Consider the following 25399-nt stretch of genomic DNA (forward strand, 5'->3'; position numbering starts at 1 on the left):
GATGGGAGCTCTCTTCCATAACCTATTAGTTTTCTTAAATCTCTGTGTATTCTTTTGTCTCTTCAAACCATGTATTTTCTAGGTAATGAATCCTGTACAATATCCTAGTGAATTACAAAATACTAGCAGGGCTAATTGTGGGTATTGTACAGCCACTTTTTAGAAGGTAAGTGTGCTTCTGAAAAGATACATAGCTATATTTATAAAGTGGATAAAAATAATTGGAGTTTGAGTGTTTCTCATTGTAGAAGAACATAAAGTAAAATTTTGAGGAATTAATCTTGAAGCATGAATTTGAAGAAGCTTAACATTTGAAAGGTTAAACATCTCCAGGGTGCAGCCACTTGTTTGAAAGTGAGACAAAGATGGATCTTTCTCTCTATGGAGAACACTGCAGGTGTGCTCCCAGGCAATTGTGTGATTAGAGGCTGTAATTCAGGAAAGCCAGTTCATGCACTCTTTCCTGCAGCCCACTGCAGGTGGGCAATACCACACTGGAGAGACTTGCCATGGTGCAGTAGCAACCTGCCTGTTAAATTAAAAGGCTGTAGTGCCAGCCTGAGTTTATTCAACTCTTCCTTGAAAGAACCAGTTACAAGGTAGGAAAGGGTGTCCAAGACCTGTCAGAAGTTCTGCCCTGCAGCCAACACGATCCCCTCTGTCAGAGTAATGGCTTCAAGCTTTTCCCTTGGGAACTAATCTCTAGGATAGTCTTCTGGCACATAAACCATCAGAGGTGATTAAAAAAAAAAATCACATGTGGTTTCATAGCTGGGTTTATCATTGTCTTTTATTTGGGATCATTAGGATTCACATGATTTCTAAATGAAAGCTTAAATGTCTCCAATAATCTGTTGCTTCAGGACCTAGCATGACATGTCATTCACAAGCCTCAGAATTAAACCATGAATGAAAACGGCAATGGCGGAGGTACCAATCAGCATTACAACTAGCCTTGTGGGCATGCATCAGTGTCTACTTCCATGCCTATATCAATAATAAGACTGCAGTTTTACAGTAGCACACCTCAGCCATTTCTACATGTTTTGCATCCATTTTTGCTTGTTAAGTAGCCTCTTCTGTGTAAAGGCAGCTGCTGACTTAGCAGGCTTTTCTTATTTATGACAGATTATTTATATTATTTATGATTTGCATGTTCCAGACAAAGACAGTAAAGAGGTGCTACAGTTGAAAAGTGGTTTGGTAGGTGGATGTGTCTCTTGGATGGAGGAGGAGGAAACTTTCTTTTTTTAGGACCAGCAGTGTTTTGAGGAATTCTTAAAGTTGTAATGGGGCTCGGGCCTGGAGCAGGTTTGATGGGTTATGTGTCAAATGTATTCAACAGCATAGAAGGATGTTTCTGTGACACTGAAGTTGCAGCCATGTACTTTTTTCATAGTGGAAGCCAGTCCTAAACTACCTTGTCATCTTCAACCACTGAGATTCTGCTTCATGTCAGAGGATGTCTTCCTCTCCTTTTTCTTTCAGTCTGCAATAGCACTTTCATGCAGTCTATCTCTGCTGCCTCAAAATTTGTTGTTAAAAGACTTGTATCCTAAGCCTTTAAGGAGCCTAATGTGTACCTTGAGTGCCTCTCTTTTCACGATACAGATGTCTTAAAATATCTTTTAACATGTGAATGTAACAGAATGCAAAGTCTCACTTTGTGCTTCACTGGGCTTGTGCACACTGCCTATAGCAAATCCATCAGTGTCAGTTCAGCTACCACTGTTGCCAAAAGCCTACAAATGCAATAGCTGTTACTCATTAAACTGAACATTTAGATATATTCTCTAAACTGTGAATATTTTTTTTCATTCCTTACCAAGAAAAGATTCTAAATACATCAATTATTAACCCTGTAAATCTAGAGACAAAAAATCAAGGTTATGAACTTGCTTTTTGACCTCTTGGCGTGTTCAAGTTCTTGCATGTTGTATGGGCAAGGTAATATTGTGCTGGTGTAATACTTGTAAAGTAAAAACAGCTCAAGGATTTTTACTTTATGAACTTGGCACAGTCTGTAATTCTGTGAATGACCCTGGTGAAATATGCACGATGCACGTGTGCTGTAAATTGTTTTTTCTTCAATAGAGGAAAGAATACAAGGCTTCTAACATGTTGACTGATGGGTTTCCAGATTGCACAAAATATGTATTTGGAATTGTGTTTTGGCTGTATTTCACAACATTATTGAGTTAATTTCCTGTTTTTGTGATCCTCTTGGTTTGCAAATGACCTTCATTAGCAATTACTCTTCTAAGATTTTTAATAAAAATGTTTGTTTTCAGCTTCTGAAAGGCAAATATCCATTATACCAATACTATTACAGTGCATAAAAAAATTATTATGATAACTTTCTCATTGTTGAACAGCCTCTGGAAATGAGAAATGAAAATTTTTCTGGCTGGCAATGCAATTAGTGGCCACATACATTCTACATGAATTGTGATTAAGTACAGTTTTCATCATACGCGTTTTTAAATAGCTGAAAGAGTTCTACTAATCCTTAAAATGTAAAAGCAACTGTAAACTGCTCTAAAGAGGCAATATAAAATATTGTTTGATGAATAAAGAAACTTTTAAAGTTTTAAAAGAAACTTTTAAAACACTTATTTTTTAAAGTTTTAAAAGAAACTTTTAAAGTTTTAAAAGCTCTTTTAAAACACTTATTTTTTTGGAGGAGCAGTGGCCCATAGAAGAAAATTGCATTTAATTCAGTCACTTTTAGATAGATAATTTTATTAAGACTTAAAAGTATGATCTGACTAAATGAATATTTGCCTACTCTCCAATTAAAAAGAAGTATTGAAAAAGTCTGGGAGTGTACAACATTTACAGTAAGGGTTCTGCTTTAACCTGTATCATACCAACACTTAATTATTGTAAATGGAAATTGTGAAGGGATTTAGTTGTCTATATTGAATTTTGGCATAAATGAGTCAAATGTGCAGTTCTTAGGGGGAAAAAAAAGCTTGAAAATGCAGCTTCCCCAGCATTGTCCTGGGGTGATCGCCCCAGCATTGGTGATGACAGAATAGTAAGTGCGGCTCTGTTGCACCAGGGTGCCGGGGTGTCACTCCGCATCTCCGATTCACATATTCTCTTGGTCTAGCAGGAAGTGCATTTTATTTTCTCCTCCTTGTTTCTGAACAGTGATTCCCTGGAGGCAGCCCAGCCTGCTGCTTTTACAGCCTCCTCGCCAAGGAACGTGCCTGCCCACCAAGAAAACGTGGACACGAGACCTGCTCCTGCCAGCACTGTATCTGCTGCCGGCCTCAAGCCAACAGGACCCCCAGGTGCTGCCAAGTACTCGGGCTGGCAGCCTGCAAACCAAGCAGGTAAATTTCTACAAGGCTTTTTTCTTGTTTGCTTAAAGAGCTTTGGATAACTCAGGAAAACATACTTCACCTTGGGTGTAAAAGCAACAGCCTTCAAATGGCTGTTTGTGTGTTTTGAGTACAGGCCAGCTTGTTTAGGAGAGAGGAGAAGAAAACCAAATTTAGCAGTTTTAGTAAACCACTAGCCCTTTGTAAGTTACCTCATAGATGTAATTGGTTTCACAAACAAGCAAAATCAGATGTCCCTGACCTCTATTGAAAGCATATATACCAGTCAAATATATATATATACACACACACATATGCCCCTCAGTTTCAACTTGGCACTTCCCATGTGACCTTAAATCCCATACTGTTTCAGGGGTGGGAATATCAACAGACATGTTTTTCAAGTGATCTTTTCTGAAGTAGATGTTAATTACAAAAAATCAAAACAAAAAAAGACAAAACAAAAACATTAGGGTGCTTATGTATCTGATATTTGTAGGTTTTATTTGAGCAGAGTGCCAGGGTATTGCATAGGTTTGCGATACGGAGATTTGTTTAAAGGTGGGTTCTTGCAAAGACAATGTACATAGCTACAGCCTTTGAATGTAGCTTGGTGATTCTTGTCCCTTTAAACCCACACCAGAATGTCTTATGTCTGGAAGGCATGCAGTTTCCTTCATGAATTTCAAAGGATCTGGGAAATCTGTATTACTAATTAAGCTTTAACTGTCATTCTTGTAAGAATGAGATGAATATTCTTGATTCTCTTTCTGACTTTTTTTTAGTTCTACTGTTAAGGGGTTTCTGTCTTTAAAAGTATATCCAGTTCAGAAAAGGAACTGCAGAGGCCCTGGCTTAAAAATAAATGTAAAACATATGCTGTTAATGCTGTGTGTTTTATAATGGCTTTGGCACATCTGGCTCAATTACTGTTGTGCTTCGTAACAAATATATGTATTTGGACATGCAGTTCTGCTAGAAAGCCTCAAGATGGCAATACACTGTCATATCTGTACTTCCCTGTCAACTACCGAGTATATTCTTAAGGTCAAAGTAAAGATATATTTAAATTTAGATCGGTTTAATTCTAGCATTGTTTTACTTCTTTGAGTTAGCTATCATTAGAGGAAAAAACCTGAACTTTTTTAAAGTTACATTTTTCGTAGCATGTGTACTTAAGGCAAATGTTTGTGGAAATAATAATCTTGCATTTTTGTAAGTGACTGAGTGTGCTCCATGTTTGACATAATTCTCTGTCTTACCAAGTGATAATTTTATTTCACTTGCACAGAAAACACCTGTCATCTTGGGGTTTTGTAGTACTACAGCCATTTTCAGTATGTTTGTAGGTGTTTCATTGCTAAAACCTACTAGCATGCCTTAGTATTAATACAAGTCTAATGTTTGAAATAGACTTTTTAAGTGACGGATACACAAAGGAGAAAAATTTAGAAGGATTAATTAAGTTACACTTGATTCAATACTTCTCTGAAAATCTGTGTCTGTCTCTAAAAATGTTAAAATCTCTTCACAAAGAGGTACCAAGTAGGTAGGTGGGGGGGGGGAAAGCCAGCCAGAGAATTTCTGGTTTTAATGTTCCAGAACAGCCTACCAAAAAACTTAGGAAGTTCATACTGGTAGAGAAGCTAGTGAAAGGCAGTGGTTGTGAGGATATCAGCTCTGTGCTACCTTGCTGTAGGGTCCTGATATGCACTGCTTAACTTCCAAAGGAGCAAAGTCATTACATCCTCCAAAAATATTGGGGGAGCCAGAGATAAAAACTGTAGGAGAAAGAGGCATTGAAAACTCAAAGTTTCCTAAAATGGGAAAGTACAGGGAGGAAAATGCAGCAGTGAGAATGGCAGCGCCCAGGAATTAACAGGGGCAGGAGAAGATAGGATGTCGTGGATGCCGGAGGAGCTCTATTAGCATTTGCATTTCGGGAGTGTGAGGAGTCACGCACTGCCCCAGGAAGCCGGTCCCCTATGAGGAGGTGCTTGCTGAAACAGTGAGGAAGAACAGACTATTTGGAGATGTCAAAATAGTCTTGGGTTTTGTTCATCTTCTGCATTATCTGACTTCACCAGTCCAAAGGCACCTTCATCTTACAGCAGAGTCTGCAAATGAGTAAAGAAATGACATACCTAGTGTGCCTGCTAGCCTGATTTCTGAGTTGAAAGGAAATGTTTTGTGATTTGATTAAAATTCCGACAGTTGCCAAGGTGCCAGAGGCTTGTCCAGAGGTTATCTGACAGGTTTCACTGCAGGTCTGCCCTGTAAACCTGCCCTAGGCTTACCTCAGGTTTAATCTGCCATGCATTACCCATGTCATTCAGGAAGTCAGTAATGCAAAACTAGAAGATAGGAGAGACCTGAGCATGGTTACAGCACAGATGGACTCAGCATCTATTTGTCAGGCCTGTATTTTACAAAAATAAAAACATCCAAGGTTTTACTGTACCTGAGTTTACTCAGAATGGCTGAACCCAGCAGTCTGACAGGTAAAACTGTTTCAATAGTTGAGTGTTTTGATAAAATTAGTCAGATGTTGAAGAAAAAGAACGACTAGAACTGTTTCAGGGCATGTTTGGGCTTCAGTCATTAATTCTGCTGTTTGTTTGCAGTCTGTGAGCATAAAGTTTTCTTTAAAGTAAAATTGCCAGTGCTTCACAAGTCAAACAAAATTTGGCTTCGTAGGTCTTAGGCCTGACAAAATTTTTAACAAACAAACCCCCCAAGATTTCATAGTTGAAGTCTAGCTTAGGAAATAATTAGAAGGAAAACATAATCTCATGTAAATTTGTATATCAGCATGCTATTAATAGCATGCTTATTTGTAGTGCAGTTTTGTAGCTCTAATAACACTCACCCTTCTAATGAATATTGTATGTAACACCAAGTTGTTTCCATAGCAAAGCGGTCATGTCGCAGGATTTTGTTTGTGTCTGGGGAAGCTGTAATCTGCTGTTTGATGGCGTGGCATGAATATTACCAGTGATTTTATTTATTAAGATGTCTAACTACACAGAGAAGTCATTTGGTCAGACAGCATCTTTTCATTTATTAGCTGGAATCTCCCTTTCTTGATAGGCCACTCGAGAATACCCTTACAGTTGTTCTTTTTATTAAAAATAGCATGGTTTCTTGTTTTGGTTTTGGGGGGTTTGGGTTGGGTTTTTGAGGTTGTTCAGAGGTGCCTAAAAGTGTCAGAGGTTTTTACTGGAACTGAACATCTCTATTTCATGACCTAGCAAGAAAATGGTGTAGCGGAAAAAGATGGTCTGAAATAAATAGCTGAGATAGTTAGCCTGGAGGTGCTTCAAGTACTGGGTTTCTCTGTAGAGAAGTCAGTTGTGATTGAAGAGATCTTGCAGTGATAGCACCCTTAGAGATGAACTTTCCTCATCTGCTCCTGCATTCGTAGGCTACCCACAAATATACTACGCTAGTCACCCACTGTGAAGGTAACAGAGGTTTTATTCTCCTTTGGAATAGAATCCTGTTATTACAGGATTCCTGAGTGGTTTGGTAGAGGGAATGAGGGGTGACTGCCTTTTGCTTTCTTTTAAGGCATGGGTAAGAAGGTGATAAAAAGCAGGATAAAAGCCTGGCTTGCCAAACGAACGAAAAAAGTCTGATCTGTGGCACATAGCATGCGTGAGGAGTTGAAGATGGGGAGCAGGTGAGGAGTGCACCCAGTGCAGCAGTGCCATCTGCTTGGACAGTGGATTCCAAATAACACATTTGCTATCAGCCTCTCTTGTCTGTATTGTGGATTTTTTCAACTGTTGAAAAAAGTCATATTGTGGCTGTAACTGTGTGTTAAGTGTACAGCCTAGAAGTTATAACAGTTCTCACCTCACTTCAGAGCATCATGAGCTATGATGCTCTGTTCACCCACCAAAGGGAAAAGCTTTTTACCAGATTATATCCAATTTTAAGAAAACCTACCCAGAACATCCCAGCTACATCGCAGCGACTTATTCTACTATTTGATAGCTATTACCCTCTGCTTATGTAGCATAGCACACCCCCAAGGAACCCCGAAGCATTTTCCAGTCCTGGTACCATGTGCAAGCACATGATGCACGCACAGGAATGGTGTTCACCCGCCACTGCTATGCAGTCACTTCTTGGGTGAAACATAACAGCTGCTTGTCAGCACACTGTAATACTCCACGGCATCTTGAAAGGAAGTGAATAGCACCGTGGCAAATTGAAACTGCTGGGACAATTTAAGGAAGTATAATTACCCAGTAAATGCAGTTACACAAACTGGAGTTTGGCCAGGAGATGTTCTCACAGAAAGCGCAGCAGGATCTGCGATGGTCAGAACTGGTCAGGACTTCCAATGTTGCATTCTCACACAAAAATGCCTCCCCTTTTCTGGCATCTTCAAAAGGCTGTTGTTGGCAGGGGAGCTGCCAGTGCAGTGGGACCAGAGAGGCTAGGCACCAGGCATGGCACTGCAACATTCTCCATACAGGAGCTTGGCAGGCAGCATCCTGCTTCCCTCTTGGGGGTCTGTTGGAATCACAGGCATCTCATGGTGAGCTGGTACAGCTGGTGACCAGAAAAGCTGGTTTGCTCCTTGGAGAGGAGGGCTTATTGTAATTGATGACCTTTGTTCCTCCTAGGCATAGCCAGCTGAATTACAAAGATGGGATGGGGAGGGTTTGTGATAGAAGTGTCTGAAGCTTGCTGTTTTAAGTGAACACTTACTCGCATGTGCCAGTTTCCTTATTCCCAGGGTTTCTCTCAGCCTGATACCACTGGGATATATAATTCCCTTCCAGTAGAGCTGCTCAGGAATGTCAGCATATTCTGCAATACCCACAACTGTCAGTTGCCTAATCCCAAGACAGCACATGTGTTAAGCACATGCTCCCTTCAGCAGAAGGAACACACTTGGAAGCTGACTGTAACCATAGAAAAATTCTGCTCTTTTCTTGCAGTTGTTTTCATGTGTTTGATATACTTGCATTTACCATCTCTGAGGTTATCCTTAGCATGCAGTCTTGCTGCATTTTTTTTCCTATATTCTATTCCCTCAATAATATTAGTAGTTTAAAAGAAGAAAAAAATATAAGCCTGCTCGTAAGGTGTGATTTGACATCCTGTCCTACATATACTGACAGTTTGGGTCTTTGTCTCCTTCCTTGCCACTTATTCTGTAGAGGTTTGCTAAGAAAAATGGGATAAAAATCCAGACTGTATCAGGTGGAGGAGGTTGGCCATCAGGTCAAACAGTATGAAGCTGGGGAGAGGGAAGAAGGCGCTGAGATTTATTGTGCTATTGCAAGGTGCTTTGCTCAAGATCCATAAAGGGTGGACTGCAGCACTTTCTGTCCTGGTCACCTTTATTTTCTGTATTTCATTTTTAATTACCCCAGCCCCTATCTCAGTCCTGTTGAGCTTACAGTCCCCCTGTAAGTTAAGTTAAGTTGATGGCCCATCAGCCTTGGGAATACTTTTGCATGGAAAAGGCAACTGAACTATTGTGTTAGCATCACCTTGTCCATAACCACCTCCAATTTTTTTTTTTAGGGTCCTTTTATCCCAGTTTTTTTCCTTTGTAGAACAGGAAATTAAAGGCAGAGTTAATGATTATAGGGGTTCAAGGAGCTATGTGCCCATTGAGGACCATGGTCTAATCTTGGGTAAGAAACTGCAGTAACAAGTTGTTAAGGCAAATAGTTATATTGTTGGTAAGGACTCTGCTAGACACAGTCCCAAAATATTAACAGTTCCAGTATTTTTCATTGAGAAAAATTGTTAAAGATTGCTCCTCCATGATGCAGTCACCATTCATAGAAACAGTAAGCCTTGTCCATAAAAGTGGTATGATTGATAGGTCAAAACAGAAAAGCTTCCTGGTCCTGGTGTATGAACTGTTATTCTTATTAATTTTTCATCTAATATAAGTGATTATATCATTATGTGACAGCAAACCACAAGAATTTATTCTTACAAGTTAAGTAATGTGAAGTCACTTAGCCAAGCAAAACCCATTGTGAAACCAGAGTAATATATAAATGTCAACCTTAATTTGATGGTAGTATGAAACTGTAACTCCTGCAGGCATGGTGAAAAAATGATTATGTGTCTAAAACTTGAATGTTTATATTCAAGAAGTAAATAGTAATGATGCAAAAATGGACCACCTACTTGTTGGAGGCTGAATGACCTGGTGTACCTCACTACAGGATCTGCTAAACAGAAACTCAGCTTTCTGTTACAAATATGACCTTAGACAATTTCCATATGATTTGATGTTGCTGAATTCATATGCTATTGCGCCAAGCTGTGTACTTAAACTAATTGCTTACATAAATCAGATGCATATTCCCTTCTCTAATTATTTGAACAGAGGTGAAGAGATTATTTTTCTCTGTTATTTCACACTCATTGAGTGGGAACATTCACTAACTTTCAAAATTAGATGCTCACCATCATTGATTTGTTAAAGAGCAACTAGCCTGTTGTTATGGATTGACTTGCCAGATCAGTTCCCCTCCATTCACTAGTGGCAGCTCAGAGGAGTGATGTGTCCTGTTCAGATGTACAGGTGTAAGACATCCAAGAATTATGCCTCATATTTGTTCAACAAATGAAAAGTCAATATTCCTCTGGTAAATGCATTCTTATCAGTATTCAATGTTAAACATCAGCTCCATGAAACCGGCAGATAATCTGCATGTGAACAAGACTGGGCAGTCATGCTCTCCACAGGCATAGTCAAGCTGTCGCGGTCAGAACAGGAGCTAAAAGCAAGGGAGGCAAAATGCTATCTGCAGAATGCTACCAAATGGGTTTCTAAATCCTCACTCCAGAGAAATGAAATGCTATTGTACTTCGTTTTTGTTTTCTCTTTCTCCTCATGACACATTTTCGGTAAAAGCAACTCCAGTTGTGCCAAATTTGTGATGGTATGTGATGTAACAAATCACACAGAGACAGGCTGAGTGAGCCAAAACCACCATACTCATTTTAATTAAGATGCTTTACAGCTAATTCAGCCGGAGCCTCTCCAGTTGAAAGGCTGATTTGCTACCACAGGAACTAACCCCTCCGGTTGCAGGGGTTGTTGAAATTGGGTCCGGGTGGCACCTGTTGTGATTTTCCACGGGGCACATACCAGCGTTCGTCAGCATTTAAAGACATGATAATGTTTTAATCCTTCCTGTTCTGCTTTTAATCAGTGGCAGGGGTTTAGCTCTGACTGCACTTCCAAAACTCTGTAAGAAACAAAAGGAAAACTGCTGTACACAGAGGTTTGGGGCATGGGGTTGGGTTTTGTGGTTTGGGGTTTTTTTTCCTTCCCTCTTGTTTGTCCTGTAGCTTTCTCTGTTGAATTTGTGCGATTTCATATGGGCCTGGGAGTGGATGGGGTGTTACATACAGCTAATGTAACAAGCTGACAGCCGAGCTTTTCACACACATTGCTTCATCCGGCCATCTGTTTGGTTTGGAGGGAAGGAACAGGAAGATTTCTTACTGTACAGATATATTAAGAAAAGTCAGAAAATTGGATGTATGAAGCTTTATATTTTCCATTTATAATACAGTAGTTTGATAGCAGTGTATAAATCACGGAGTTAGAGCACTTTAAAATGAAGTTCTGGCATTCCCATCGCTTAAAGTAGCATTGTTATTTATAGATATTACATGAAGTCTGATGTTATGTTTAAGTGAGCGTTAAACAGTTCAGGCTGTTATATTGTTGCTATGCACCGGAGAACCTCTGTCAAAGTGACTTTGGCACCACTGTGTATCCGCCTTTCTCCCTTTGTCTTCCAAACCTTTCGCCAGTGTTTGCAGTTATCCATGTGCTCAGCGATGGAACAGCCTATTGTTAGTTTCATGAGGGCAAAGTCACACTGGGATTTTTGAAAAAGAAAAAAAGGCAGTTCTTTGCCTTGCCTAAAACTTTGTTAAATATTAAACTAGCCATACCAAGGAGTTTAGTGAAAGCAAACACTGAGGGTTTGCTTAACTTAAACCTAATAAAGTAGAAAGTTAATAGTCAGGTACAGAATGTTTTCTGTTTTAGAAAAGCCAGCTATGACAATACACAAGAGCAAATCAACAGTGCGTTAGAAGGTTTAATTAAGGAGTGCGAAGGTGAAGTGAAGCCTGGAAACCTCTGAAATTTGTCCATTAAGGTCTTTTCATGACTTGTGGAGAACCCAAATGTCTTCGGCTCTCAGGGTAGAAGAGCTCCTGATGGGGTGTATGATTCTTATAAATTATTTATTTATTGTATTTAATTATTGTAATTTGTAATTCTGTAGAGCATCACAAAAGTTGCTGCGCTCTGTCCCATTTCAAGCAACAAAGGTGGTGCCCAGAAAATATGTGGTTGTGAGATTGTGTCGTAAGGCAGCTGGAGTGGTTTCCTTTTCCATCCCCACGCAGTCATCATTTTCAATTAAAAATGTACATGCACCCCCCCAGACCATGGGTACCAAGGCACCCCCACAGCACTCTTTGAGAACAGAGCTGCTGATGGGATCCAAAATCGTATATGTAAAATGTAAAAAGCGAAGTATAAAACACAAACCACAGGAGAGCTCAGACTGATTGCCAGGAGTTGAGAGGTCTTTGCTTAGATTGAGTGTAATAACGTGTACCTACCTTGTTATTACTGGTATGCCGTGGTAAAAGCCTCTTATTGCGAGAAAAAACACCTGCATAATTTTTCCAGGCCTGATATTTTTCTTTAAATCATGTAGTTGTTTTTCAATATGAAAGGTTTCCAAGGGAGTGAGGAGGAGAATGTCCCATTCCTCTCTGCTTGCAGAAAAAATCATCTTGTCCAGTACAGGAGTGTTAAACTTGCTGTTAAAGTCAAAGGGATATTTGAGAAACATCAATGTTCATTCTAAACAAGAAAACAGACCTAATATGTGAAATTCTGTAACTACAAGAGGTGGACTATTGTTGGAAAAGAATACTGAGAATTCATACAGATTTTAAGTAGGGAACTACTAGTGGAGTCTTTTAAAGTTAAAAAGCAAACCGGCAGAGCAAAAACCCTAAATGCCATCGCAAACAAAAACTTCTCCGTGGGTTGCAGTGGAAGTAATGAACCTTTGGTAAAATCACTAGAGTGTTAAAGGCACGTTTGTGGTCTATGGAAAGACGTAACTGGGCAATAAAAGCTGTCCTCCGGCTGGTGTTCAGATGGGAATGAGGAAGATAAAAGACTGAGGCAAATCAACCGGTGAGAAAGGGAGAATGATCTGTGGTGGAAAAAAGTCTAGCAGAACAACTGCTGAAGGTTTACAAATAAAGCCATGTAATAAATGTGGCGAAATAGCTGTTAGTGTACTTCACTGGTGTATTTTCTTTAATAAGAATATGGATCTAAAGGCAGTGGAAGTAGAGTGACTCCTCTTCCTTAAGATGAAAAATCTGAACTGACAGAAACTTGGGTCTGCTTCAGAACAGGAATAGAGGAGAATAATACTGTGCAAGACCAGTAAGGTCTTCATGTGAATATCAACGAAGAGAAAAATATCCCTTGAGAGAAAAGGGATATATTTTGCTGTGGGGACAAATTGTGAGCATGGGCAGGAAGCTTCCTGGCTTGACACTGGCCTCAAGAAATGGAAGAAGAGAGTTTAATAAAATTCTTCAAAGTGTTGCTTTTGAAAGATTTTTGAGCAGAAGGCAACCTTTTCTGTCTCAGTTCCCAGCTGCTGATGGCATCTGCAATGATCAGTTAGATACTGTTCCCATTATAGAATGATCTGGTCTCTTCTAATGATCTGTGGCTGGTCTCTTCTCCCAAATAACAAGCTATAGGACAAAAGGTAACGGCCTCAAGCTGTGCAAGGGAAGGTTTAGATTGGATATTTGGAAAAATTTCTTCACCAAAAAGGTGATCAGGCATTCGAACAGGCTGTCCAGGGAAGTGCTGGAATCACTGTCCCTGGAAGTGTTCAAAAACCGTGTAGATGAGGCCCTCACTGACATGGTTTAGTGGTAGACTTGTCAGTCCTGACATAACATTTGGATGTGAGGATCTTAAAGGTCTTTTCCAACCTAGTTGATTCTATGATTCTATTATTATATGATAGTAGACCAAATAGTGACATAAATTTGCAAATGACAGTCGAAAAGCCCTTTACAACTTTGTCTGGTATCCAAAAATATTCTGGCAAATATAGAAGTATCTGAAAGCTTAGGGCTTATTTGTTATTCCCCTTATTCTGTTTACATCGTGCCTGTGATCGCTTGGGAGTCCTGCATCTGTTGAAGATCTAGGCATTGAACTTAAGTTCACCAATTCCAGTGGAAGTAGAGTGGGTCTTTTTGCCTTCACTGTTTCTCATTGCTGAAAGCCCAGCTTGTTCTTGCTTAGGCCACAGCTCTTGCTTAAGACAGTACTAATTTGTGTGGTTTATATTATGGTTCGCTTAAAAGAGCGTATTTGTTTTAACATAGGGTCATTAGTAGACCAAAGTTATTTCCCAAACTGATGGACCATCTCCTTCTCTCCTTTTTAGTGCTTTGAATAACTCAGAAATGACTGATCTGTCTAACAACTCTGTAGAGAAAGTTTATGTAGAAAATTCTGCTCCTGGCCAGTAGTAACTTTAAAGTTGGGTAGTGTTCAGAAAAGCATCATTCATGAAAACAGCATTAATGAAAGCTGTAATGAGACCAAAGAAAAAGGAACAATTGTGATGTTTGTACTTCTTTTTTTGTGTATGTGTGCTTACTTTAAGCAAGCAGAAGGTCTTTTTTTAACTTCACAGTGCAAACGAGCGTACTGATGTGTCTGAATGGGCTTTGGGATTCAGCAGATAAACAGAAATTAGCGATATACTAGAAGCTGGACTGCAGTTTGATTTATGGCAAAAGCAGTCTTCAAACAGATTTGGTTTTAGTGTGGATTTTTGTCTTCTCATGAAATGGGACCTGAGAATTAGAAAGCCATATGTGATGACAGAGGAGGAAAGTGCAATTAATCAAAATCACTTTTGTTCAGGTCTTCAAAGCCTTTCTGCCACCTTTTCCATTTTTATCCGTTCCTGTGTTTTCAGTTTAGCAGGAATTTATAATCTGAAATGAACTACAGTAGCAGAGTGACTTGTTCAAGATCAAATGCTAACACATTTCTAAGTACTTTCTCCTCAGGAATGCTGAATGTTTCCAGAATCGAGATTTTTTTTTTTTTTTTTTAAAGATACTGCAAATAAATTAATTATACTTTAAATATAATAAATAGTCTTGTGTTAAAAAAAAAAAAAAGGAAAAACAAAAGAACCACAAACAAAACAATACCTCCCCCCCAAAAAAAACCCAAACCAAAACAACACCAAAATCTCAACAGCCACCCGCCTGATCAACTGATATACTTTTTGCTACTTGAGATACTGAAAATGATCCAAAAATGTCACTTTTGAAATGACCTGATTGGAGAAAATTTAATGAACCAACCAGTTAGACAAAAAAGGTGTATAACTATATTGCTGCTTCATACAGAGATAGAGCAAGCAAAAGTAGTATATTGAGCCCATATCAATGGATTAATACCACGCATAATTATAGAACAAAAGTATTGGTGTTAAAAAGATTTCGCTTCCAGCTGTGTTGCCTTAGCCTACAAATGTGCATGACTAAAGGGAGGTTTTGTTAACTAAAGTTCACTGTATTGTTTTGATTAAATTGTGCAGTGTGTGGCTATCTTCTCTAAATGGCAAAAGATTGGCATTTCTGTAGAATTTTCTGTGTATTTACTGTCACTTACGTTTATCTTCTCTGTGAACTAGTATGCCACTTCCACTTGAGGAGGGAAGGCAGTGTTTCACCTCAAAGGTATTTGCAACTTTTCTGTAGGGTGGAGGTTTATCAGCATTACATTAAGGGAAATAATGATAAACAGTTTTTCATCTTTTCCCTGAAAGATGATATGAAAGATGAAAGAGGAAGACTACCACAAAGATTAACAGCCTCACACAAAGTATTTATTTTTTTTGCAAAACTACTGAACGCTGAATACATGCTGAATGCCCTGACCTTGTTTTGAAGAGCTGCATCATTGCAACAGAAGCATCATCCTGCCCTGTCCAATATCTGTCATTGCTTGGTTGTTTCTCTGAATTTCCACTTGGATCTTAATTTCACTTTTTGATTTACAAGGTTTAGTATGGCTGCACTGATGTCAAGACACAGAGTAAACACGGTTTCTCTTGCCTGTGGTTACAAACAAAAGGTTATGGAAATGTGAGGGGATTTTAGCATACTTGAAAGAGTTCTCCACAGGAATAACTGCTCTCATAAACCTGTGTTGCTGTAGCTTGTATGTTACCAAGGTGCATATATCAATAGAGGAGAAAGAAAAGCAGAGGACTGTTTCTTCATTACCCTTGGCAACAGTATCATCTGTGCCTTTCATTTTTGTAAATGCATTTTTTGTACTCCATAAAAGCTTATGACTATTCTACAACTCTAAAAACCTGAGCACAAATGGAAGTCTTTGCATGTATACATTTCTGAAAAGCCAGGTTTTTATTTGAGTCATAACTTTTATGAAGAGGATGTGAACGTGGCCTTTGGAGTGCTTCAGAATGGCAGTATCTAGTGATCTAGACTGGTGTTTAGATTCACGTTAGAAATATGTTTTCCTTATACAGTACTGCATTTTAAGTTCCTGTACGTGTTGTATTGAATGTGTACTTTTGTTTAATCTGTTAGTAATGACGTATGATCTATTGCACTTACTGTAAAATGTTTTGAGTAGGTATGTCATATTCTCCTGCCTCTGTTCATACACTGATATTCTTGGCTTCAGCTTTTGTATCTAAAGCAAAATAATGCCTTCACGGGTTCTATATTCTTTTGCATAACTTCTTTAGTATGTTGAAATTTGTCCACTGCTTCTACAAGTTAGCCAAAACCACTCTGTGTTTTTTCACAGACATTTCATAAAGTTGATTAGGACTTACTTTGTGAGAGGGGGGCGGAAAATAAGTGCTTTTTAATTTGTTCCTTTAAGTAGGCAGGTATACACTGGACGAAGATGTTAGGCGAATGTTGCTGGTTGCTTGTATTACAAGATAATTTACTTGGTACTGAAAGATGGTCTTCTTTCCCCAGCTCCTGCCAGTGGATGGACATCAAACAGTGTTAAACCGCCTGGAACAGCTGCCCCAAGTGAAAAATCTGTGACAGCACCTCAGCTAAATGAGCAAGACACGTTGGTTCAGAGGGCAGAGCATATTCCAGCAGGAAAGCGTACTCCTATGTGTGCGCACTGTAATCAAGTCATTAGGTTTGTATCTATGTGCTGGGTAAAACTCTTTGCTGGGTAAAAAACTGTCTCTATGGCCAGGCCCAAAGAGTGGTGACGAATGGAGTTAAATCCTGGCGATGGCTGGTCACAAGTGGTATTCCCCAGGGCTCAGTGCTGGGGCCAGTTCTGTTCAATATCTTCATCAATGATCTGGATGAGGGAATTGAGCGCACCGTCACCAAGTTTGCAGACTACACCAAGTTGGGTGGGAATGTTGGTCTGCCTGAAGGTAGAAAGGCTCTACAGAGGGGTCTGGACAGGCTGGATTGATGAGCCGAGACCAATTGTAGGAGGCTCAACAATTCTCAATGCTGGGACCTGCACCTTGGTCACAACAACCCCATGTGACACTACAGGCTATGTCCCATGTTTGCAGTGCACAGAATATGAGAGCGTGCACTGTGTTTCACCATGGTTAAAGAAACTTGTTTGATTAGAAAACATGAGTCTGAAAAAATGAGTAGCTGAATAAATTTCATTCAGTATAATAGAAAATCAGCCTTTCCGCCGTGGGTTTTTGCAGCCTTTTGAGCCCTGGCCTGGATTCTGCATCAGAAGATGCAGCTAACTCGAATTGCTTGATCTCTAGGGGTCAGCTGAGTCCAGCTTGTTTATTTCCATTAGATTTCTATTCTGATAGTTCACTACCAGTTCAGTTAACATTGAATTAATGTTAGAGGATGTTTTGCTAATGGATCTGTGATCTTTTGGAGAATTTTTTCCTATTTCCATTGTATATGTCAAGAAAATAAAAATATGTGACCTGAATCCCCTTGAAGCAGTAGAAAAAACTGTTCAAATTCCCAACATAGGTGCAGATTTTTTACTTCACTGCAAAATGGAAGATTAATATCAAAAAGGTCCACACTTTTGGGATGAGATTGATCTGATTCATTGAACAGCTTGGCCTCTATAATCATTCTGTCTCTCTGCTATTCTGACCTTTTTGTTCCCTGGGCTTTGGATTTGTGTCTAGTAAATAATACGCAAGCAACCATGCACTGTCCTTTTTGTTATTATCACTTCAGTTTAAAATTAAGACTGAACATAATAAATACATTACATGCTGAATCTTTCATGCAGGAAGCTTCACTGCCTCTTGCAGTGCATTTGTGGTTTAGCAAGGTTTGCTGAAGCTCTGGACTTTGGGGTCTCAACGCACAGTCAGCAGATTGTTCTTGAGCAGCCAGCCTTTCCTCTCAGCTCTTAAATCACTTGCTGCTACTCTCTGCTTTTCCACCTTGATCACCATTAAAAATGAGATTAGCTGCCAGTAGGGTAGTGTACTGGTCCGTGTAGCAGCTTTTGCTCCTTCATGTATGCGTGAGGAGAAACTGTGGAGCCCTACTTCATAGAATCGTAGAATACCAGACTGGAAGGGACCTCAAGGATTATCTGGTCCAACCTTTCTTGGCAAAGCCTGGCCCAGACTAGATGTCCCAGCACCTTCTCCAGCCAAATCTTAAACTTCTCCAATGTCGGGGAGTCCACCACTTCCGTGGGGAGATTATTCCAGTGGCTGATTGTTCTCATTGTGAAAAATTTTCCTCTGGTGTCCAACAAGAATCTCCCTGGGAGTTATTTGTACCCGTGAACCCTCATCTTTTCCATGTGACTCTGTAAAAAAATCTTCTTCATAGCCACCCTTTAAATACTGAAAGCTTTAAGTACTTGACAGTACTTAAGCCATTGTCACCTACTGTAAGTGACACCTCTTCATGAATAGTAATTGATACCCATGTCTAATTTCTTTGTAATCTGCTGGTGGTGTTTAAATCCTTTTATTTTTTCATATGTTAAATGCCTCTTCAATTATTAAAAGCAAGAATTATTGCATTTGAGGATGAGTTGACGTGCATTAATGCTAAACATGCCTTGTGTTCACAGCATACAGTGGATTTGGAATATTGCAATGGCATTTTGAATTCAAGTTTTAGCATGATTACAGTTCATGCCCTTAGGTAATGCTACCACTATGAAAAGGTGGGAGGAAGAGGATCAAGCGACATCGCGTTGTACATCTGTTTTGAAGCCAAAATGCGTTGTGGAGTTGGTTACTTTACACTCAGGCATAGAATAACCATGGCTGCTCAAGCCAAAACCATTTCTTAGAGACCTTTTATAACTTTTTAATATATCTCTAATTATTCATACAGTGATTGTCTGAAGATTCCAGTTTTTTCCAAAGCTTCAGTACGTAAGCTTTTCTTTCCATGTCTAAATGAATCAAAGCTGGAGGCAAACTGAATTTCCCATGATCTACTTGCTGTGATGGTCTGATAAACTTCTGACATTTCCTGATGAAGACTTCTGGCTCTCAGGCAGTCTTACCGAGTGCTGCAGTGCAAAGTTGGCTCTTTCTTTGAAGTCCAAATGTGTTTTCCCCAAATCTCCACTGAGAACGTACTTGTTGGCATGTCTGCTTGTGAATTATGAGTTGGCCTTGTCATCTTTTCATACAGCTTAATTGTTTTTAAAGGGAAAAGGGAAAAAGTACAAATGGTGCTTCCCTTCAGCATCTCTTATGCAGAAATTATGTATTCTGGCATTCTCAAGTGAGGAGAAAAAGAAACTTCCTGGAGCGTAGACTGCTGTATGGTTAACTGTAAAGTGATTCGCCTCCTTAGCAGATGTGGGAATCCTTTTGATCTCTCTACCACCAAATTTCGGTTCTGGCTTGCTGTCGTAATAAAAGCCACATGGGAAGCTAAATTATTGACCTACTAACACATCATAACCATATTGATGAAGTTATATTTAGTTACAAGTGTGAAGATAGAGAAATCATGATTATATTCCCTGTACGTTACTTACTTCTTGCTGTTGGCCCCTATATCATTTCTGCATGCAGAACCCAGATGTTTTAGGTGGCTAATCCCAAAACCAACAAACAAAAAACCCTACTGTTTGCTTCCTTCTGTGAGTTTGGTTCATGTAGTCTAGATGGTAATGCCAGAAATTTGTTCAGAAACGCTTAGCATGTGAAAGTAGCCTGGGATAGAGGTGCATTCATAGCCAACTTTTGCCTCTTCAATCATCCCATATCTTTGGATGGAAGCAACATAGGTTTTTAGAACCACCTTTAAAAAGTATGTTCTAGATGACAGAGGCGTGTGGCATTTTTTATTGTTTTGGTTTGGTTTTAAATGGGGAAGGAAGGATGAAGCCATCTGTAGCCATCTTCCTAACATTTCATAGCCTAGCTACTTGCTGTTAGGTTGCATGAGCGTGGGCATGCATCCCTCTTGCTCAAATCAGGGCTTTAAACACTTTTTCAAATGAATACAGCAAATTAATACCTTTCATTACTGGAAGCTATCGTTTCGATCACAAAAATACGCAGAGACCAGGAACACCTCCAAGTTCTGAATATCACATTTTAGTGTATTTTATGTGGCAGGTGTTTATTCTTTTTTTCTTTCTTCCACATGCTTTTGGGGCAGCTTTTAAGTCACTGGTATCATTAAGCTGCAGTGATGGCTTGACATATTTAAACTACGGCCTGATTAAAAGCAAACTTGTATTTAGAAAGCCTTCTTCTGGACACGTGTGTGCAGGGAGCCAGCCCACTAATGGAACACCTTGGAGACATTGTGCAGGGCATGGCCACAGCTGTCTGGAGACTTTGGGAAAGAAACTCTGTAGATGCACTCTCAGACTGTTCCCTATCCGTCTGGGTTCCTGCGCGCTGTCCTGAATGGCTAACCTCAACATGTCAGAGCTGTAAACTCTGGAGGGCTAAATGCAGCAGATGTTGTAAAAATTCCTTCCCCTCCTGTTGCTAGTGTACTTTCTTTCCATTGCAGAGCTAACCAAGCCTATTGTTTCAGTGCAGATGGCCAGAAACTCAATCCTACCTGGAGCCAGGAAAGCCTCTTTGGTGTCAGCCCCGTGTTAATGAATCTGTTAAATTAGCCTGTGCTGACACGGCGCACTGAGAGCACTTTGTTGTACATAAGGGCTTGTATTGTTTGATCAGTACATAACTGAAAGGGCATTGATGTAAAAAGGTGCTTGTAGAGCAGTGAGAGGGTATCGGGTTAGGTCAGTGTTTGCACTGCTCAGGCATCTGCTGGGAGTGGGGGCCAGAGAGCTGTGCTCAACCCCGGCTCCCTCCTTAAAGGGTTACTAGCTGCTCTCCAGGAGGCTTTTCCACTGCTTTTTCTCCCATATCAACAGTGAATAGAAGAAACTGTTTCAGGTTAAATATGTTCATCATCTCAGAGGGTGAGTTGTCCAAAATCTATTTGAGTCCTGTATCTTTGACTTCTCATCCTATGGAAAATCCATAGCAGCTCCAGAGAAAATGTAGAAGAGAAATGAAAATAATTACCCCCTACTCTCAACAAAGCTGCCCTCTGTCCTCTGACCACTAGAGTCAATATAACCCTGGAAGCAAATCTTAAGGGTGTTTTTTTCTTCTCTATTGTTTTTGCTTTGTTCATATGATAATCTTACCTTACACAAAAATGTTCTTGTAGCTTACTCAATTTCCAAGGAAATGCTTACCAACAGCTTGGTGGTATTAGTTCCTTACACTTTTTTTGCAGTGAACTATTAGATCGAAAAAGAAAAAAAAGATGCATTACTGAAAGAATGTCATCTTTATTGGTCTTGCAAAAGCGGGAAATCTGGTGAGAGACATAAACTTGAACCACAAAGTTCACCTGAAAACTAAATTTTGGAAGGTTGAGTATTGGTGGGACTTTGGAGGCACCTCATTAAATATGTTCATTAAAGAAATTAGCATGCTAAGTATGTTTTCAAATGAACACAGGTACAGTCATACATGCCTGGGATTTATGAGTTACAAAATGAGAATTATTTGTTAACTGAAAAATAGGCAGTTTATCTTGTCTGTTAACCTTGTTGCATTAGCCACACAAATGCTAGTAAAAGCATCATTATTTTGTGTTTGCAAATAATAGAGGAGGCTCTGTATTTGGAAAATATGGTCCTATTTTAACTATCTTCTGATGGAAGAGGGAAAAAAAAAATAACTGGGATGCCTTATCCTGTAACAAACTTGTTGGATAAGGACAGTGATTGAATTTTTGTTTCACTGAAACTGATGTTATCAGCTCTTAATGAAGGCAAGTCTACATACGTTTGTGGGCTTGATACAAATGCATGCTGAGAGAGAGTTGATCATATTGCTGCATCAAATAATCTCTTTGCAATAGATGGCAATAGTTGGGAACATAGGAAAAATCCTTCTTGTTCTCCTTTTCCCTAGCAGCCACTTCAGCACTATATTTAATGTAGTTTTAAAATAAGATTTCTGAAATGCAGTGAAGCAAAGAGAATTAGTATTTATTGTGGTCAGGTGTTTCTGGGAGATGGTTCAATGGGAATAAATACAGTCAACACTTGATGCTTTCTCAGAGCCTGTAGAGGGAAAGAGGGATGAAGTGGTTTGTGTTTGTGAACTCTGTAGTAGTGGCACAGAGGTATCGTGGGTTAAGCCTATACAACTTTTGCAGGAGCCAACCCAGGGGCATTAGCTGACAAAATCTCTTCTTTCTAATCAGAGGACCCTTCTTGGTGGCTTTGGGGAAGTCATGGCATCCGGAGGAGTTTAATTGTGCTCATTGCAAAACCTCCATGGCTTACATTGGATTCGTGGAAGAGAAAGGGATGCTTTATTGTGAGGTCTGCTATGAGAAGTTCTTCGCCCCTGAGTGTTCAAAGTGCCAGAGGAAGATTCTTGGGGTAAGTGACCAGCAAGTGACCCGCTTCTCAGTGGGAACAATAACCACAATGTTCATTGCTTCTCTGTAATGAAATTCTCCTTTATCTCACCCAGTTCGCATTCTTCCAAGCATACTCTGACTTGCCTTTTCAGCTCCCATCACACATAGAATATGTTTTTGGCTCTTCTAATGTCGAGCCTTTTCAGTCTCTTTGAGAAGCTGCTGTCTTCTTGGCTCTTCCAGGTTCAGCTCCTGTTTTTGTGAAGCTGTTCTGCAGCTGTTGTGATTTACTAGATTTTCTTGAGCAAAATTTAATTGGCAGCTCTTTACAGAATTCGGGGGTAGGAGGTGTGTGTTGAAGTAAATAATGCTCTTTAGCTGGGTTGAACACTGAGGAACTTGCTGGTTGGCTAGATGTGAAGTTCTGAACTATTCCCAGGGGTAACGTAGATAGAAAGACGTGTTATTGACACTAATATTGCTAATTTGAGCCTGCCAGCTGATCATCCACTGCTTTACTGGAGACAGCAATGTGTCCGGGCTCTTGTGTAATGGGGGTTATGCCGGGCTCTGGCAGCACAATTCTCAAGTCATATTTGGCACTATTGCATCTTCCAAAACAACACAGAGCGATCATAATTTTCTACATGATGTTTTTTGATTAACTATTCACAGACTTGAGGAGACGTCAGAGATGCCACTTTTCTTATTTCAGGGGACTGTTGTGGGTGAGATCCTAATTAAAATGGAAAGGGTGATCAAATGAGCTGTTAAATCTGTCCAGCTCTACATTGGATCTTCTGAAAAATGAAAGGTTGCTTATGACAAACAAGGGGATGTACCATAAATAAAGCACTTCATTAAGTTTAACGTCAGAAATTGTGTGCACAACCCATTTTCAAAGCAGCAGTAGGAAACAAAATATTCTTGAGACGAATCAAGTGTGGAGGCATGGTCACCACAGTCTAGTCATCACTTCAAAATAATGTGTTAATAACACGTTTTCTAATCCCCACAGGAAGTAATAAATGCTTTGAAACAAACTTGGCACGTTTCCTGCTTTGTGTGTGTGGCCTGTCATAACCCCATCCGCAATAATGTCTTCCACTTAGAAGATGGTGATCCCTACTGTGAGACGGGTAAGAAGCAACGCAACCCAAGTTTACTGCAGCTGTGTGGGGAAGCAGAGCTCAGTAAGGTTGGAATAGAATAACAATTCCTTTTTCTTAAGCTTCACTTCCAAAGAAGTGCCCCAGAAAATTCGTGTAACTTTGATATGTCAATTCAAAGCAGCAACAAACACTGTAGACACTTCCAAGTTTGCAGTAGAAGTTGGTGAGAATTTTTTCATTAGCTTTGGCAGGAGCAGGCTTCCTGTCACTGGTTTTACTGGTTGTTCCTGTTAAGCTCTCAGCTGTCAGTATCAGTGATACAGCAAAGTGTTGATTTTGGGGTGACTTTCTGGTTGGCAGTAAAATAATCTGGAATTTATGCAAATCTGCTTATTTACTAAACAAGCAAATGCCAGTGGAGTAATGTGGTTTACTTTGAATGGCTTTATTCACAGCCAGGAGGGACTTCCAAGAGTAATCAGTCTGCCCAGGAAGCTTTTTGCAGGATCAGGGATAACATCTGTTGAGCATAAGCTTGGTATTAAAAAAAACAGGCTGTCAGGGGAAAAATACAGTGGTATGATTATAGCACTTGAAAGCCTGATGAGCAATATTACATGAAAGATGCAGCTTTGAAGTTCAGAGGGATTCTGGTTTGGTTTTTGGCACTTCCAGCTAATCATATCTTTTTATTAATATGAACAGTTTTTATTTATGTTGGTTTCCTCGTTTGCTTAAAACTTTCCATGTACCCTTCTGGGGTAGGAAGAAAAGAGATAGTATTTGTAAAACAATTCCCACAAAATTGAAAAGAAAGAAAATTGTATCAAAATTGTCTTTTCACAGTGCATGAGGTTTACGTCTGTGTTAGAACCATCAGTCAAACCTTTTCTGTTTTTCCTGTAGTTTAACTGGAGGTGGAAGTGGATTGACCAGGAAAAGATTTAACATGACATCCTAGCAACCTGTTTAGAGCTAAGATTTCCTTCTGGATCCATCCCACAGTTGTTCACAGTGCGTGCCATGGAGAGTGCTAAGTACTGAAAGGATGAGGAAAGGAGGCAAAATTTATCTAAAATTTATCTGTCAGAGTGGCTTTAGTAAGGTGTTGGCAGATACGAAAGGGCGCAGTAGGTTATTGCTAATTCAGTGGCACGAGTAGGGTAATGTATTGCTCGTATTGAATTCATGGAGCAGCAGAGGAAACAGATAACACAAGCAGCATCCTCCAGTGTGACAGCACGGTGAAATTTCATCCTGGAGCAATCCGAAGCCCTTAATCTTGGAACCATTTGATGATTCAAAAATAGTACTGAAGGAATCAATAACTCTCCTTTGGGTGGAAAGCTCGTGGCCAAGTTTGTTCTGCTAATATTGAATTCTTGTTCCTGCCACCAAATGACCCGTATGTTGTGTGATGCATTGATTTGTGCTACAACTTCCTTGCACAAATGCACACTTTCCTATACCGTGAGCAGGAAACTGGGATAAAAATGTTAAGAATACTATGCTTCTCACAAAGTTTATTTCTGAGATAGAAAGTTGCTAGCACAAGTAAATGTAGATAGATTCTGTGAGGTGTTATTGGCAGTGACACATTGTAATGGCCATGGCTTTCTAACTAGATCTTAATTTGAGATATATTTGTTCTTCAAAGACTTTCAGTCTAGCTGGAGCTAAGAGTCTATGACTAATTTTAAAGAAATAAGGAGTAAATGTCATTGCCAACTTTCCTTCCTAGTGCAAAGGAAGGTTCTAATTTTAAATCTATGTTTGAAATTATAATAGCATTAGCTATTAGTATTAAGGGGATTTAATCTGCAAAATGTTCTGGGCTTGGATGTCAATGCTAAATTAAATTAAAAATGCAGATTATCTACAACTTTGAACTTGTAAGTGCAGAGTTGGTAATCTAGTTTTGAAAATGCTGGGTGCAGGAAGCATTGATATGTGACTGTA

At 39.6% G+C, this 25399-nt stretch overlaps 1 protein-coding gene across 4 annotated transcripts in view; it reads left to right on the forward strand.

The window, feature by feature from the left end:
• Positions 1–25399, forward strand: part of PDLIM5 (PDZ and LIM domain 5) — a 124114-nt gene that overhangs the window by 92826 nt on the left and 5889 nt on the right. For all 4 annotated transcript variants that reach the window (XM_030491530.1, XM_030491531.1, XM_030491532.1 and 1 more), the window contains 4 exons: positions 3157–3341; positions 16440–16614; positions 22167–22347; positions 23347–23467. In XM_030491530.1, coding sequence (XP_030347390.1) covers positions 3157–3341; positions 16440–16614; positions 22167–22347; positions 23347–23467 — 662 coding nt within the window. The remainder of the gene's footprint in view (positions 1–3156; positions 3342–16439; positions 16615–22166; positions 22348–23346; positions 23468–25399) is intronic.

The sequence above is a fragment of the Strigops habroptila genome, chromosome 7 (assembly GCF_004027225.2).
Source record: "Strigops habroptila isolate Jane chromosome 7, bStrHab1.2.pri, whole genome shotgun sequence".
NCBI classification, from domain to species: domain Eukaryota; kingdom Metazoa; phylum Chordata; class Aves; order Psittaciformes; family Psittacidae; genus Strigops; species Strigops habroptila.